At 42.8% G+C, this 15,503-nt stretch overlaps 1 protein-coding gene across 1 annotated transcript; it reads right to left on the reverse strand.

The window, feature by feature from the left end:
* Positions 1-1,821: 1,821 nt before the first annotated feature.
* PSMC6 (proteasome 26S subunit, ATPase 6) lies at positions 1,822-14,689 on the reverse strand. The gene is made up of 14 exons (XM_055716506.1): positions 14,531-14,689; positions 13,811-13,890; positions 13,415-13,454; positions 13,158-13,210; positions 9,412-9,479; positions 8,850-8,964; positions 7,823-7,910; positions 7,556-7,617; positions 7,343-7,466; positions 6,924-6,985; positions 5,809-5,929; positions 5,641-5,721; positions 3,463-3,534; positions 1,822-2,302 (listed from the first exon to the last, which is right to left on the reverse strand). The coding sequence occupies exons 1-14, from the start codon at positions 14,655-14,657 to the stop codon at positions 2,184-2,186; spliced, it is 1,212 nt and encodes a 403-aa protein (XP_055572481.1). The 5' UTR covers positions 14,658-14,689; the 3' UTR covers positions 1,822-2,183.
* Positions 14,690-15,503: the final 814 nt, after the last annotated feature.

Consider the following 15,503-nt stretch of genomic DNA (forward strand, 5'->3'; position numbering starts at 1 on the left):
GTTCTTCTTGCTGCTCCACCCTGCTGTTGCTTGTAGCCTTTTCCTCCCCGTGCACAGATCAAACTGCTTCCATTTCGGCCAGCAGACACTTGTTTTATCTGCCATCAGATAGACACTGCTTGCCTCCCAATTTGAGCTGGCACTGTAATGGGGGCTATTTTCAAACAGGGCCTCTTTGTACATGGGAGAGGCCCTCTGACACACCAGTCTTGGGGCAGGAACCTATTTCTCTGCTTTGTTTGAGATTACCTGGTCCCATGTTCTGCTGGACTCTGAGGGTACCACCCCAAACTATTAAAACGTTTTGCTTATTTGCTCATTTCCCGCCTTGAGAAACCTTTGACGATCACGTTTCAGCAACTGTTCCTTCAGCACTGCAACTTCCTTTCAGTGAACGATGGAAAATGAGTCGGCAAAGGAGAAAGCGACAGCAAAACTGCAGCTCCCACCTAAAGCTGGCATCAAGAATAGGAACAGGGATGTGTGTCAGTAGCCTTACTTATGCCTGATCTTCAAAAACGAGCTATAAACATTCACAGGGCTTCCAGAAACAGTTTGCCACCTTTTACCCTCCTCCAAGGTAATGCCAGAAGCTCAGCTCACTGTTTATATCACTGCAGTGCTCAGAAACTTCTAATTGTTCCAAGCACACTGGCTGTAGTGCTCAGACCTAGCAGCTCTGTACAAGCTGCACTCAAAAGAGCCTTACGGTAAACTAAAAGTGAGATTTGCATTTTTACTCTCCTGACAGAGTCTTTAGAGGAAGTTTTCACACTAACCAGGAAAAAAAAAAAAGTCCGTAATAATCATTAGCCATATGAACATGAAAATATTGTTACCTGTCCTGTTGTAACTGTTCCACACCCTACGCTGTTTTGTCTCACGCTGATGGGGGAAGAAATAGAACATGGCTATTAAAACTGCCAGGGAGATGCTGTTAAGCAGCATGTTTCCTGGGAAGTCTAGAGTTAATCTAATTTATTTGTCTGTCAGCTGAGCATGCCCAGAGTAATCCAATTAGGATAATTAAAAGTAGTCAGAAGTACAGTCTAGTAGACTACTGTTCCAGCCCAACATTTAGGTAAGTTGCACAGTGCAGTCAATCTGCATGCACACCCCTCAGGTGGAACTGATTGGGAAACAAAAAGGCATAGTGACAGATGCCCTTAAGAACACCAACATCTTAGCCTCTACACTTTTGTTTCAGTGATTACTCAGCTGCAGCAGTCAACTTTCAGGGAGCACAAAGGCAACCAGCATATGGCCAGTTTCCAGCCTCGGAAGGTAAGTTGCATGGCAAAGCCCCGTTCAGCGCTCCAGAAGTATTAGGTACCCCACTTGGTGCATCTAAAGCACTGCAGGTTCCAATTATATTGGACAGTTCCTGTCTATACAGAGCAGCTGAAATGGGAACTTGGAAAGGAAATCCCATCTCGCCTATCTCCCCCCCCCCCCAAAAGCTGTAACCAAAACTTTTACCTATCAAACTGCTGTCAGTTTCTCCACCTCCACTTAGATGCCTTTGTCTATAGCTGGCATTCAGGACAGGAGTTATCCCAGCATAAGGAAAGACAGCAAACTTATTTAAGACTCACTGACTTCCCGCAATAATTACGCTAGCTCAGCTAAATTATCTTCCCAGACTTCAGCAGTGGAGTAAACACCGCTTGTCTCTCCTCTGTCTGAGAGAGGGTGGCCTCCATTTGGTATGTAAGGCATAGGACTCCAATACAATCCCTACACCAGGGAAAAGTTCCTCTTCAAATTCTGAAGACACATAATTCAACACTCTTCAACAGTTACAGAGAAGGTACACCAGGATAAGCAGATTTAAACAAGTTTTATTCATAAATTGTTTGGGGAAAGGAAATTTACCGATATAAAAAAGTCACAAAACAAAATTACTTTCTGAAAGTCTGCTAACCCTTTCAGGCACATTTATAAATTCCAACCGTAACTGCTAACAGAACACGTCTCCACACATTTTACTTAACCTGGGCTGTAATGAATATTGCATTTCAGAATTGTACAGAAAACACACTTGTGCAGCCAACTTGCAACTAGTGTTACCAAATTACTAGCTACGTTACACAAACACCTTAAAATAATGAAGAGGAACATTATTTCTCTCTTTTTATACATTAATCCAGCATGACATGTGCAGTCAATCACAAGTTATATGGTTAAACAGGTTTGTAGTCAAGCTTGGACTCCAGCTTCTTAGAATCAGCCACTTTTCTCACAGCTTTCATGAAGTCTTCCTGAACTACAAAGTCATGATCAGCACGGATCGCAAACATACCTGTGAAGAGTAATTTAACAGGAATAAGTTGGTGCTTCTTGCAGCAACAGTAGAGAAGACAGTACATAAAGAATCACTCAAATTGAAGTGAAAACAGATCCAAGTTACACTGTTAGCATGTAAACTTTTACATGCAGGTACTGGATGTGAGGAAGAGAAGTAAACTACAGTGAGGTCACCTTTCTGAACTAGGTGATTGCTAAGATGAAATTTACGACTTGTGTGAACTATGAGTGCATACGTACTGTGTTACTCAGCCTTCTCATGCAGGCAAACCCTACAATGAATTTACAATGTGGAAAAAGCATGTAATAGTATTAACTCTCCAGTCACCCAGGTGCTGAGAAACTTGGATTCTTTACAAAAAGGAGAAAAAGGGGTACCGTGGCTGCTTCTGGAATCTTTTTAGTTCTCATGGGACAGTATGACATATGTCACAATACTCGGCCAACAAGTGGTTAGAGGCCAGCTCCAGTTCAGAAATGACATGGCTTGGTTTTTCCTCCCATTGTGCTGAATCTGAACTACAGATAACCTTTTGTATCACACATGCCACAGGACAGTGCCCAAATCCACGTAACTCTGTGTGATCCAGCTTGCCTACGGCACGGGATATTAGCAGATGTCATGTCACACGAACGCAATGCTGCTGCTCTGAACTGGCAGCAGATCTGCATGTATCAGCTGGACTGCTGCTGTGCCCAGCTGGTTTATCTGCACACCTGCTAAAAGACTTGTTACTCATCGGTAACCTTAGAGGAAGGATGTAAAGAATCAAGTTCTGGGTGACCGTACAGATCATAAGGAAACTTCGAAGAAAGCAAAAATATTTTCTTCCAAGTTGTTCCATTGAAGCTTCAGGGCGTATCACCAGGCTGCTGCTAATGCTTAACAGTCCAGATGTGCGTGCCATGCTGTGAAACGTGCAACTCTTTCGGCATTTTGGTAGTGTCCAGACACTAACATTTCCATTAAGTAAATGCTATCTAGCCCTTAAGAAAGGAATACAAAAAGTGAGCATCAGTGAACAAGTGCTGTGTTCCAGCAGAACATTTTTGACTTCCCGATTTTAATCCATTGACAGAAGTATCAGAGAACCAGCTTGAATGTTCAGCGTTAACCAAGACTTAGCACACTAAAATTAAGAGTTAAGAAAATACCTGCTTCAGTACAGACATTTCTCAAGTCTGCTCCATTAAAGCCATCTGAAAGCTTCACAATTGCTTCATAATCTATTCACAAAACATTAATGCCAATTAGAAATAAATTCACACTTCTAATTACAGATGCCAACAAAATACATATCCAACTAAGACTTTACTTCGATTTTACTGCAAATAGATAGCTGTCCACTAGACTGATACATTAATTTAACTGAAATCATCAGCTGTCTTACCCCTTCCATTAAATATACTGCAGAAATGTACTGCAGCCAAAAGCTTGTATTATATAATTAAATCCCAAAGACACTAACTTGTGGTTACAAGCATCAACATGAAATGCAAGAAAAGCTACATCAAGGCAATGTTCTTATCATTTAAATGATGTAACCAACCAGAAAACTTATCTCCAAGTGATCATAACTCAGTCTCTTCCTACTTAAAACAACTGCATCTATTAAAGGCATTTGATGTCTTGATACATTAAAACTGGTATTTTATGCACATATACTTACTAAAATAGTGGCTACAGTTATAGTTATTAGAATCAATTTCTAAAACACTGCACCTGCTAAGCCTCCAGCAAGTTCTGGCTTTTGCAAGGCTGCTGATTTAAAAAAAAACAAACAAACAAAGAAAAAACCCCCCAAAAAACCCCACCATCAACTTTCTACAAAACTTTTCAAAACAGTTCACCTTCTGTATGAAATTCAGAACATTTGAACTGAACATTTTTGTCTTAAGAATCAAAAAAACCTTAAGAGATTAGGGTTTGTATTTTAATTCCATGTATTAATTCCACTGTATTTTAATTCCATGTAGCACAATGTCCAACAAACAAGTTTTCCCATAACTGGAAAGTAAAAAAAAAAAAAAAAAAAAAAAAAAAGCAAAGCAGCGCAAAGGGACTAAGCAATATCAAACATTGCAAGGTTTATGAGTTTAGGTTCTTCCCACAGCAGGAGAATCCAATGCTGGAAACTGGAACAGGTCGTTACCTTTGAATTTTAATGCAATTCATACCCCGCCTTGCCGCTAAGTTCTGGCCTTCCTTTCAGGATAAAGCTGAGCATTGCAGTCTTCCCACATCACCTTCTGAAATTTAGCTAGTACCCATCTGACATCTCAAGTTGTTAAATGGTGTAAACAAATGATCCTACCCTGCTCCTACTCCAGTGCCCAAAGATAAAGGAAACAGGATGAAGTACTTTACATCAGGTTCATTATTTGCTTTGGAGTGCCTTCTCTACCTTAGACTACGGTGGCATGCATGCATGCATGTTTAAGCCAACAGTGATACTAAGAAAGGCAATCCTCATCCCTCTCACCCTCCCCCAGCTCACTCCCACTCCCGAGCCATCCCCTCTGTTGAGCTGCAGCTGTTTATGCAGCCAGATGGTGAACGAGATCAGTTCCACTATCCAGATCCTGCTGCCTGTCTGCATGAATAGCTCATGTCAGCAAAGAGCCAGGGGCTGGGAATAAGCAGGCAGGGTCTGTGGGGCCTTACTGAAATAAAAGGCAGCCAAATGTCATTTTAAAGGCAAATCACAATTACTTTTTTTTTTTTAAGAAAGCTCCTAAGTGTCACTGTGAAACTAAGACTCTGGTTAGCTTAGAGTAACACAGTGATTAAATAAACCTTCCCCGTTTCACCCAATAGATACTTCTCCCCCTTAACCTCTGGGGAGAGCAATCTACACCACTAACCAAAGACAAGCCTTGCTCCAAACAACAAGGTTTTCATTACACCATCTCCAAAGTAAGTTGCTCTGTGACTTTTAAAGATTCTTTTATGTTTTCAGATTTCTGCAGTAACAATTCTTCTTTCTTTGCAGAGAAGGCGGGGGGGGGGGGAGGGGAGCTAATAAGAATGCTGTTACTTGCATTAAGCTATTCCTTTAGAAACAGGAAACTATCTGATGAGAATCATGTTGATTTTCCAGTTTACAACTGTGCTCCAGGGGTTTATGTTTGGTTTTCCTTTGCAAAGGAAGACTTAGCAACAGTTCAATCAGGATGCATTAAAAGAAAAAAAAAGTAGAATCCCAAGAGAAGGAAAGTTGGGTGGCCAGTGTAAAGGTAAGAATTAGAAGGGCTGAGTCATCCTAACAACTCACGCCCTTCCTATTTTCACAAACAGAAGTAGGAAGGATATCCAGGTAGCTTCCTACTTACCTATTTCACCATGTTTAGTGATAGGACCTGCATGAATCTTCAAAATATCTAATCTGGCTTGTTCATTTGGTAGATCAATATCTAGGAAGAAATACAGCTTTAATAAAAGCAGAAAAGCACAATTCATATGGATATCTTCCTTCCAGCCACTGAGAAGTAGTAACTCACGGATTTTTCTATCCAGTCTTCCAGGCCGCAGAAGTGCAGGATCCAGAGTGTCTGGTCTGTTCGTAGCCATAATCATTTTAACTCTGTGCAGAGTATCGAATCCATCCATCTGATTCAATAACTAATAGAAAACAGACGTTTGTTTTTAAACAACCCAAAACCTTCCTAGTGAGATCTATTTACTTATTTTCTGTGTGTTTTCAGCGAGGTGTAAAAGCAGTAAAGGTAAGTCAGAAAAAAATGCTACAAGCCTTTTAATGAAAGGCTGCAAGCTCCCTGAGTATTCTATAAGAAATAAAGAGCTGAAAAGAGACACTGAAAATGTTTTGCCCAGAGAAAAAGATACTGAGCAAAGCAGAGCTCAAACGTGAAAGATGTGGCTAAAACAATAAAGCAATGAAAACAGTGCAAGGACTAAAGGAGCCAATGGCTGGCTGACACATTTTAATTGTATTGCACTAAGTACAGGACATTCAAATTAGACTTGGAGAACAGCCTCTAGAATACTAATACACACATACGAAGACATTTCATTGTGAAGATTCAAAGTACTTGCTCTTTGGTCACAGTAATTTAATTCTTTATGTAAGGCAGACACATTCTTTTGAATCAGGCACACTGCTTGCAAACATAGGCCAATGAAGTTTCCCATTAGCTTCAGAGTTCTTAATTGTCACCAATGGTTTTAAAATTCTCTTCACACAACCCAGTTTACCAGACCAATTAGCAGAGAAACAAAGAAATACAACTACTTCTCCTAGTTTTGAAAATTGAATTGCAACAGTTCTAAAATTGTTAAGTGTCTGGGACTAAAAGAGGGGCCCTACAAAACTTCAAAGACTATGCAGTAAGCAGCAAAGTCAAGTCACAGTAAGAAGAGGAAATATCCCAAATAATTTTCACAATTTTAAAGATTCTTTCAATTTGTCTCCAAGTTGAATTCATGGCTGAGTTATCAGGATGTGCAGCTGTCTTTTGTAAAAGTATCACCTAGTTCCCTTTTAGCTTAAGATTATTAACTCGGAAAAAGTTCTACCGAGCCAGACCATAGTGTAACAATTCCCATCTGTGTTATTATTTAGAACACAACATGTAGTCAGGGATCAGACACTCACCTCCATCAGAGTCCTCTGAATTTCTCTGTCAGCTGAGGTGCCTTCAGAAAAACGGCGACCACCTGCAGCATACCAAACTCTTAAGTTATAATGTATTATTTTTGCCTCCATATAATACTAAGTCTGAAGACAATTAGGTATCACTTTTAGACTGGGGGGAAGGAGGGGTGGTATTTAAAGAGTTAAACACACACATTTTTAAAATGCTTTTTCATATAGTAAGAAATATCCAAGCCAGATATGAACAGGTATGGTTCTAAGCTAGCTGCAATAGCTACAGGAAGAAGCTGAACCACTTGTCTCATTATGTTTCTTCTGAACAAACATGCACACGCTCTCTAAGACAACAGATCATGGCTTCATAGCTTATTTCAGCATTAAAAGGAGACTCTAGCCATCCTCCAGGCCATTAGCCTTACCAATAGCATCTATCTCATCCATGAAAATGATACACGGCTGATGGTCTCTGGCATAATTGAACATCTCTCTGATCAGTCGTGCACTTTCACCAATGTACTTGTCCACTATCGAACTTGACACAACCTTTTGAAAGACAAAAGACATGTGGATGAAGAGACTGGAGAGCAAACGGACCAAGCATGTGTATGACCAGAGGAGTAAGTGTACAATACCTTCAGGAAGTTGCAGTCAAGCTGGCTAGCAACAGCTCTGGCCAGAAGTGTTTTCCCTGTACCTGGACAGACAAGAGATTGAAACTGTTTAACTAGTAATAGAACACTGCATGCTACTGACTTCCAAAAAAAGAGAAGGAATGAAAAAAGAAGAAGAAAGGAATAAAAAAAAAAAAGAAAACACAAGAAGAAAAGAAAAACAAACAAGGCTATTGCCACAATTTGAGAGTGACAGCTAAGCATTCGCTATCCTTTCATGAGACTCACCAGGGGGGCCATAGAGCAAGCAGCCTTTTGGAGGTATAATTCCCACACGCTGGAATAATTCTGGGTTTGTAAGTGGCAATTCTATTACCTATGAAAAGACAGATAAACAAACAAAGACTGTGAGTTTTAAAATGGATCAGCAATCCCAGGAAGCTAATGGTACACTCGTCAGCCTGTTTTCCAGACACCTGTATTCTTATGTATCTGGGCAGCATATTTTGTATGAGAAACAGTCCAGTAAGAAAACGTCAGATTGATCTAATGGATTGATCCACAGTCCTGCCCTCGTTGCTCAGACTTTAATTCTGCAACGGCTTGTTTCCCTCAACACCGCTCAAACCATGTTTTGCTGCTGTCTTAATACCACTACCCAGAGTGATTCCAGTAGCTTTTGTGCAAAATTCAAGTTTGCTTTGCTGGTTGTCAATCCTAACTATGCCCTCCCACTTGACTTCATGGCACTCCCTTAGCCTAAAGGGTCTTGGATTCTTCAAACCCTCTTCTTTGGAGGATTTTCTTCATTTTAATCTCAATCCAAGCTTCTGTAACAGCAGAGATAAGATATCGCCAGTTTGAGAACTGGGCTTGGTAAGAATAATCTTTCCCTGCTACTGCTAAGTAAGAGCACAGCACACAAACAATCTCTGCTACAGTCAGTTAGCTCACAGCAGCACGAGTTCTTCAAACACCTGCATTCCTGGGCGGGCTTGCACAGCCGGCAGCACTGATGCCCCAACGAACAGGATTACTTCAGTATGAGCGCACCAGCACCCCACCATCATGCTGCTGTTTGCCACAAAGAATTACAAAGCTGAAAAACATTTAAACAATGCTTCAGAAGTTATCTTCCAATATAGGAAAATGCGGTCTAAGTTAATGAAACATGGGAAGCACTAATGTAGTAGGATCCTTTAACAGTCTGTCTCACGATAGTTTAGGATAAACATCAGTAACACATTTTTGCCCTGAAAAACTTCATTCGGAACATACACCACTATCTGATATGTGGGTTTGAGATATTGGATACCTCTCGCAGTTCTCTGATTTGTTCTGACAACCCTCCAATCTCCGAATATGAAACATCCCCTGGATCTTCATGAGACATATTATAAACCAATGGATCCACTTCCCTTGGCAAATATCTGCAAAAGAAGAGTTAAGAGTAGACATTTTTCATGGTGCAGACACATTTATAAAGTTATTGCAATAAATTTTACAGCAGCTATGAAAATTATTTCTTTTTCTCTAACCTTGGTAACAAGACAAGTATGTTTGTTGAAAAAACAAAATAAACCCCAAACCTAGCAAACTTGTTCAAGTTTTAAACCAAAGCCTGAAACACCGCTGAAAATGCTGAGTTGTAACTGAATTTTTTTGTTTTAAAAGAACAACCAATTTCTTTTTAAACTATATAATAGATGCATAAGCATTCTCTCAGAGTAATTGTCCTTACATAAGCACTGCTTTGCAGAAAACATTTACAAAATATTACAGAACTGATTACATAAAGGTTTGAATAACCTACTCGGATCACTACTTCTCCCCCTTTATATGATGAGCAGAAGAGCAGCTGTAGAGCAGCAACCTACCTCATAATAGTCAGGGTGGTCATATCCAGAGCAACTCTTGTCCCCGGCTTCAGCTTACTTTTGTCAAGCTAGATCACAAAGAAGGTATTTCTATTAGAACCACGCTCCAAAACAACGTATGGTTTTAGCCAAGATGCTTACTGTAGCTTGCACTCTTTGCTCAATCACACACAAGAAGAAAACAAGGCTACTGAGCTACATGCCAAGCAGCTTATTTAGTAGACTGTGTCCTGTTACCACCATATTCAGGAATGCTTAAACTGGGAAAAAGCTGGCCTGATGTTTCATGGGAATACAATCTTCAAAAGCAGCAATCCAGGAGCTGGCCTACATCAATGAACCAGCTGTCACAACTGGACACCAGCTAAGCTAAACCAGACCAGAAGAATTTTTGTTAACATTGAAATGGGTCATTGAACAGCAAGTCATTAACTTACCTCTACCACTTTTGAAAACAAATACTATTTTCTAGACTGTAATTATTTTTATCTTTCTTTTACTGCTGTCAATCTGACTGGATTAGTAAGAAATCTAATCCTCCCCTTTGCTCGACACAAGACAGAACCAGCTGTTTCAAAACAAGTAAGCAATCCTTCCAGAACACAGAAAACAGCCTGCCTATTTAAGTCTGAACTTGTCACCCTTCTACTCAACAGCCTTCTCATTTCTGGACTGACAGAAAGGGTGAACAGATGTTCCTAACCTATTTTCTCCAAGCCTTCCATCATTTGCATATTTTCACATATCCACTTATATCCCATCTGCAAAGTCAGCCGTTCCAGTTATTCTCTTGGTAACATTTACCTCAGATGCCCGACTCGTCTGCCTCAGCAGTTTCTGTCTGCTTACTCTTTTTTTATGAGATTTTTAAACACATTAGCAGTCCTATTCCAGTACACCCTGCTAAATTCTGCTGGGATTAAAATAACTAACTTGTGTTTCTCACCTTGTTTTTAGGAAACCTGGTCCAGGAGAACAATCTCGCTACTCACACAACCCAACCTTGAACAACTTTCATAGAGATTACCTCACCACTTTATAATTTTTAAGAGGCGCTCAATCCACATTTGAAGAATATGAAGCCTATTTATTCGATGGCATCTGAACAAGGATTTTGACAGCTGTCTACAAGCACTGCCTGAAGCTTCCCATCACCCCTGCTGTAGGGATTTGTAAGGTCCCTTGCTCACGTGGGTCCTCGAGTCTCTAGTAGTGTTTAGGATCAAACTGTCACTCTATTACTGGGGGCATTAGTAAGACCTCTTTCCAGCTGCCTAATCTTAAGAAATCTGTAAAGGCTTGAAATTCTATCAGATTCAACATTGACCAATAGATCTAAGTTATGCTGCAGTGAGAAGAAAACAAAGAGAAACCTTGAATTCCTTAGGAAATGCACTTTACATAGGGAAGTAATTTTGTTTCAATTTAAACAGGGTCACTCTCCTTCCTCAGTGGCACAACCACAAGGACTTTAATTAGAAACTAGTTCTTCTAGTCTGTGAAACACTCCATGGGGAATTATTTGCCTTGATATTTTGACATTTTGAAAACAATCATGGATATGTTTTTCTAGTCTCTGGTATCAAATAAAGGATCTTTTAAGATCAAAAGAGTGTTTTTACTGAAGAATAAACTCGAAAGTACATGCTGCAACGCCAGGTTTGTCCAAGCACAACCTAGTCCTTAGCATTTATCTCTGTTTCAACACAGAACCTCACAAGACTACTTCACATGCCCCTAGGTGGAATTAAATACACTTATGTTCTAGAAAAAATTTTTGTTCACTCTAGCAAAAGAAAATAGTGAGTCTGCACCAGAACACCTTGAAGGGTATGAAGCTTAACATTATGTATTTGAAGAGCATTTCAATAGTAGCAATTCTTGCAGTTCTTTTATGCAAGCAAAAATATATCACATCAGCATGCTCAAGGAAAGTCAAGGATATTTGTATATATACTACAGGAACCAACACACTTATTGGTACCCACACTTCTCAAATAGTTTGTCTCTAAAAGGAGGAGAAAAGGTCCATCCTTACTGAAAAACACACACCATAGGAAAATATTTGCTGCACAACTTTTGTTCAGTGCTTACTGCTTAAGTATTGTTAATTGTGGGCCTTCACCTGGAATTCCTCTGACAGCTGGAAACCCCTCTCTGCCCCTCTTTTTAAATTCTTCAGAGTACAACAGGCTCCCCACTCTGCCACTTGCTTGTTGCCTCTGGGCTCCTACAGCCATCACCATACCATTACAGATGAATCATTAAAACAGAGTTGGTTAACTTTTGGATATTGGAGTTCTATCACACCGTGCTTCAATTTAACTTCCACGTACAAATCTTAAGCTAATCCAGAGATTTGTGGCACTGCAAAACCATTTACATGTTAGTCTTGTGAACAGATTTTTCTGTCTTTACATAGCATCAGTAAGAGTTCAAAATTCTGTAATGAACATCAGATTCTCTTCAGAAAGAGAAAGAAAAGCCACCTCTAACATCAATACTACCCAGTGCTCCTTTTACTGAAGGAATTCCTATTTTTCACCACTTCAATAATACAGGACAACGTGCCACAATCATGATGTGTTAAAAGCTCAGCTGAGGTTACCTTTCTCCACCACAAAGGAATTAGTTCAAGATGCACTGAGAGGTCAGAGCTGTTAAAAGATTTTGCACTTACTTGTGCATTAAAATAAGTAAGTAAAATGCTGCTGCCTTCTCAGCATGCATAACCTTCCCTGGGGTCACTATTTCTGTTTAGAGATACCTTACAGCTTCACATTTCATACATATTCTTCTCTGCTTCCACTTCTCAAAGTCAGGAATGTAACAAAATAAAATTTAAAATGTAGTAAAATTTAACTAGAGATTCACTTTGCTCCCCCAAGAGTTCTGCAATTGTAGAACACTTTCACCAACTATTGTGGTTCCTGCTTAATAGGCAGCTTTGGTAAGGAATAGCAAATCTATGGGGTTTAATTACTCTAAGTGGGTCACACTCAGTGCTCAGTTAACCAACAAGCATTTACATCACATCTGCAACAGATTGCTTTACGTTTTTAATAAAAATAAAAAGCAAATAATACCTCTAAGCAGTTGTTGCTGATTGTAGCAGATGGATTATGCTGTAAGCAAGGTTCTGCATTAAAGTGTCTAATTTCTATAGGCTATGATGTAGGTAAGAAAGCTGTTGTCCTGTGAACTAGAAGTGCCAGGGCTTTTTTTAACCATCATTAAGGACGAATAAAAATCCCTCAAAGTGTTTATAACAGAGGCCTTACCTACCATAATTACTGACTGGAGTGCAAAAGCATTAGAAAAAAACCAACATATACAGTTACACAACATTAAATCTAAAGCTCAGCACTGTGACAGCAATGGTCACATGCTGCATTCACAACACAGTAATGGAGACCTTACACAGCTGATCAATTTTCATCGTGATGATTAACTTTCAGAGAGTTCAAAATCAGACAGAAAGACATAGCTTCAACTCAAGGAAAAGAATAAAACACACGTGAAGTTCCAGGAATGTTGTGAACTGCTTTGTCTTTACTAAGAAGTTACACTACTACCAGCTACAAAAGGAGAGGGCAAGCAGACAGTGGTATAAAACAAGGTGCTATACATATTAAAGAAGAAAATACTTAATCCCAGTACGGACATTAAGGACCCAGCTTATGAAAAACAATGTTAATATTCAACCAAAACAAAACTCCGAACCAATATTCACATAGACCAGTTACCTGACGGCGACAGCCAACCACATATCTTGGTCCATTTGTAGCCTTCACAATGACTGGAGAGAGAAGAAAACAAATCAAATGTACTTGATTCACTGCTCTGAATTCTGCTTTTGAACTATCCAGTATGTTATATTTTTCTGCCAATACTTAGATTACCAATACTCTTAATTCTTTACTCCTCAGAATCATTAGCCAGATTTTAACTACAAAAGTTTATTTTCAAGATCTCAAAGAATCTAACACTCCAGTCTACTTACATTTCTCTTCTGTTAGCTGTTTAAGAACTTCGCCAACAATCTGCAAAAGAATAAACACAGCATTAACCTACAGATAAATTACCGTTGCAAAACAACATTAAATTTGTGTTTCAGGACATGGAAGATGATCATCAGCTTTGAAATTCTTTCTCTTGCTTCACGCTGCTTGCCAGTACTTTTATTTCTTTAACACATTTCTGTAACCAGGACACAGAAAACTTCTCTACCCCACGTGCTCAGTATGCCCATTACTGATGGTAAGGCCCCCATTTCTGTTAGCCAGACTGTTCCCACTTAGTCTTTCTTGATGCCAAAAATGGACTTAAATGCTATTTCCAGCCAAGTTCACTGTCAACCACCACCACAGGATGCTACAATCTCATTTTTCTTACATACCTGCCCGACACTCTGCAAGGCCTTGAGATCGTTTTCTGATTTTTCATATTGCTTGGTGAGCTCTTTCAGCTGTTCCCTTACTAGAAAAAGGAAACAAACACAGGATTTAATCCAACAAGAAGGCACGATCACGTCCTTTTCGCAGCAGAAAAGCGGCGGGTAGAGCTAGGCTGTGGGAGATAGCAGCACACCAAGCCCCCCTCCTGCAAGCACTGCTGCTCAGCAGCTCCAGAGCCTGCACACCCTCCGCACAGCGGTGCCTCTCACTCGTGACAGCGCTGCAGAAAGACATCTAAAAGACCAAGCCAGCCTTTAAAAAGCTCCAATTCAAAGGCGTCCGCGCCTCTGCACAGCGCTGACAGGGGTACGGGAGGCCACGCTGCTGCCACAACGCTGTACGGACGGCACCGCAACAGGACAGCGAAAGGCTGACAGAAAAACATTACGGAGGGGGGAAGCTGCGAAAGAGATCTGCCCGGCTTCATCCCAAAGCGAGGGGGTTCCCAGGGCCCGGCTCCCAGGAAGGAGCGGGGGGCCGCGGCACCAGACCTTGCCCGCCCGCTCGCCCCTCGGCCGGGCGGCCGCCGCTGCCCCGCGGGGCCCGGCCAGGCCCATGACGAAGCGCGGGCACCGGCACAGCGGCCACCGGGTTCCCTCTGGGTTCCCCGGGCGCTCAGCGAGGGTGAGGGCGCGGGGCGGCGGCCCCAGGTGGGCGCTCACACTCCTTGAGACGGCCGTCGATCTCCTTATGCTCCAGCAGCTTCTTGCGGTAGTCCTGCAGCGCCTTGTCTCTCGGGTCCGCCATGATGAGCAACCGCCGCTCATAGGGAATGCCGGGAAGGGCCATGGCCGCCGGGGGCAGGGCCGCGCGCCCGCCCCGCCCCCCGGAGCGCGCCCCCGCGCCCGCCCGCCCTGACACAGCGCCCCCCACCGCCGCGGAGGGGGCGTGCGCGCCCAGCGACGCGCATGCGCATTGCAGCAGGCGCCAACACGCAGCCGGGCTGTGGGCAGGGGCAGGGGCCGGGGCCGGGCCCCGCGCACACGGTGCGGGCCTGTGCGTCTCTGCGGGTGTGTATCCGTGGGCCTGTGCGCACACGCGTGGCCAGCGGTGTCTGGCGCGGGTGCCAGCCAGGCCGAGCCTCCTCAGCAGCCCCCCGCGGCTCCTCTCCTCGGCTGCCGTGTGAGGGTTCCCTCTCGCAGCCGCTGCCCCGGGCCTAGGCCGAATGGGAGTTTTGAGACCATCAACAGAAAAGCCGGGTCACTAGGTTACGGCCTATTAGCGGAATCCGCGAGGATTTGTTTTCAGTGCTGGCTCTTAGTAGTTTATGGCTTAAGGAGCAGCGGCTGCCTGCAGGTGCAGAAGCTGGACGTGTCCCTTGCGCAGCCAGGGCCAGTACGAAAGGCCCGTGGGCCTGTGAGAAAGCGGGGCACCATGGGCCGCGGCAGGCCGGGGGCTGTTCCCTCTGGCGCTGCGCTGCCCGCCCGCTCTCGGAGACCGGCAGCGTGCCCTCACGGGCACCGCCCCACCGCGGGGCCAGCTGCCGCCCCTCGCCCCGCGCGGGCCGGGGAGTTCCCAGGCACTGCCCGGAGCCGGTGGTCCTGGGCCACAGGTCTCCCCCGGGACGCCGGGCCGATTGCTGGGCTGGCACGGCAGGCAGACCCGGGACAGCGCCCACACCGCAGTGCCCGGCCG

This window comes from Falco cherrug, chromosome 7 (genome assembly GCF_023634085.1).
Source record: "Falco cherrug isolate bFalChe1 chromosome 7, bFalChe1.pri, whole genome shotgun sequence".
In the NCBI taxonomy this organism is placed as follows: Eukaryota; Metazoa; Chordata; class Aves; order Falconiformes; family Falconidae; genus Falco; species Falco cherrug.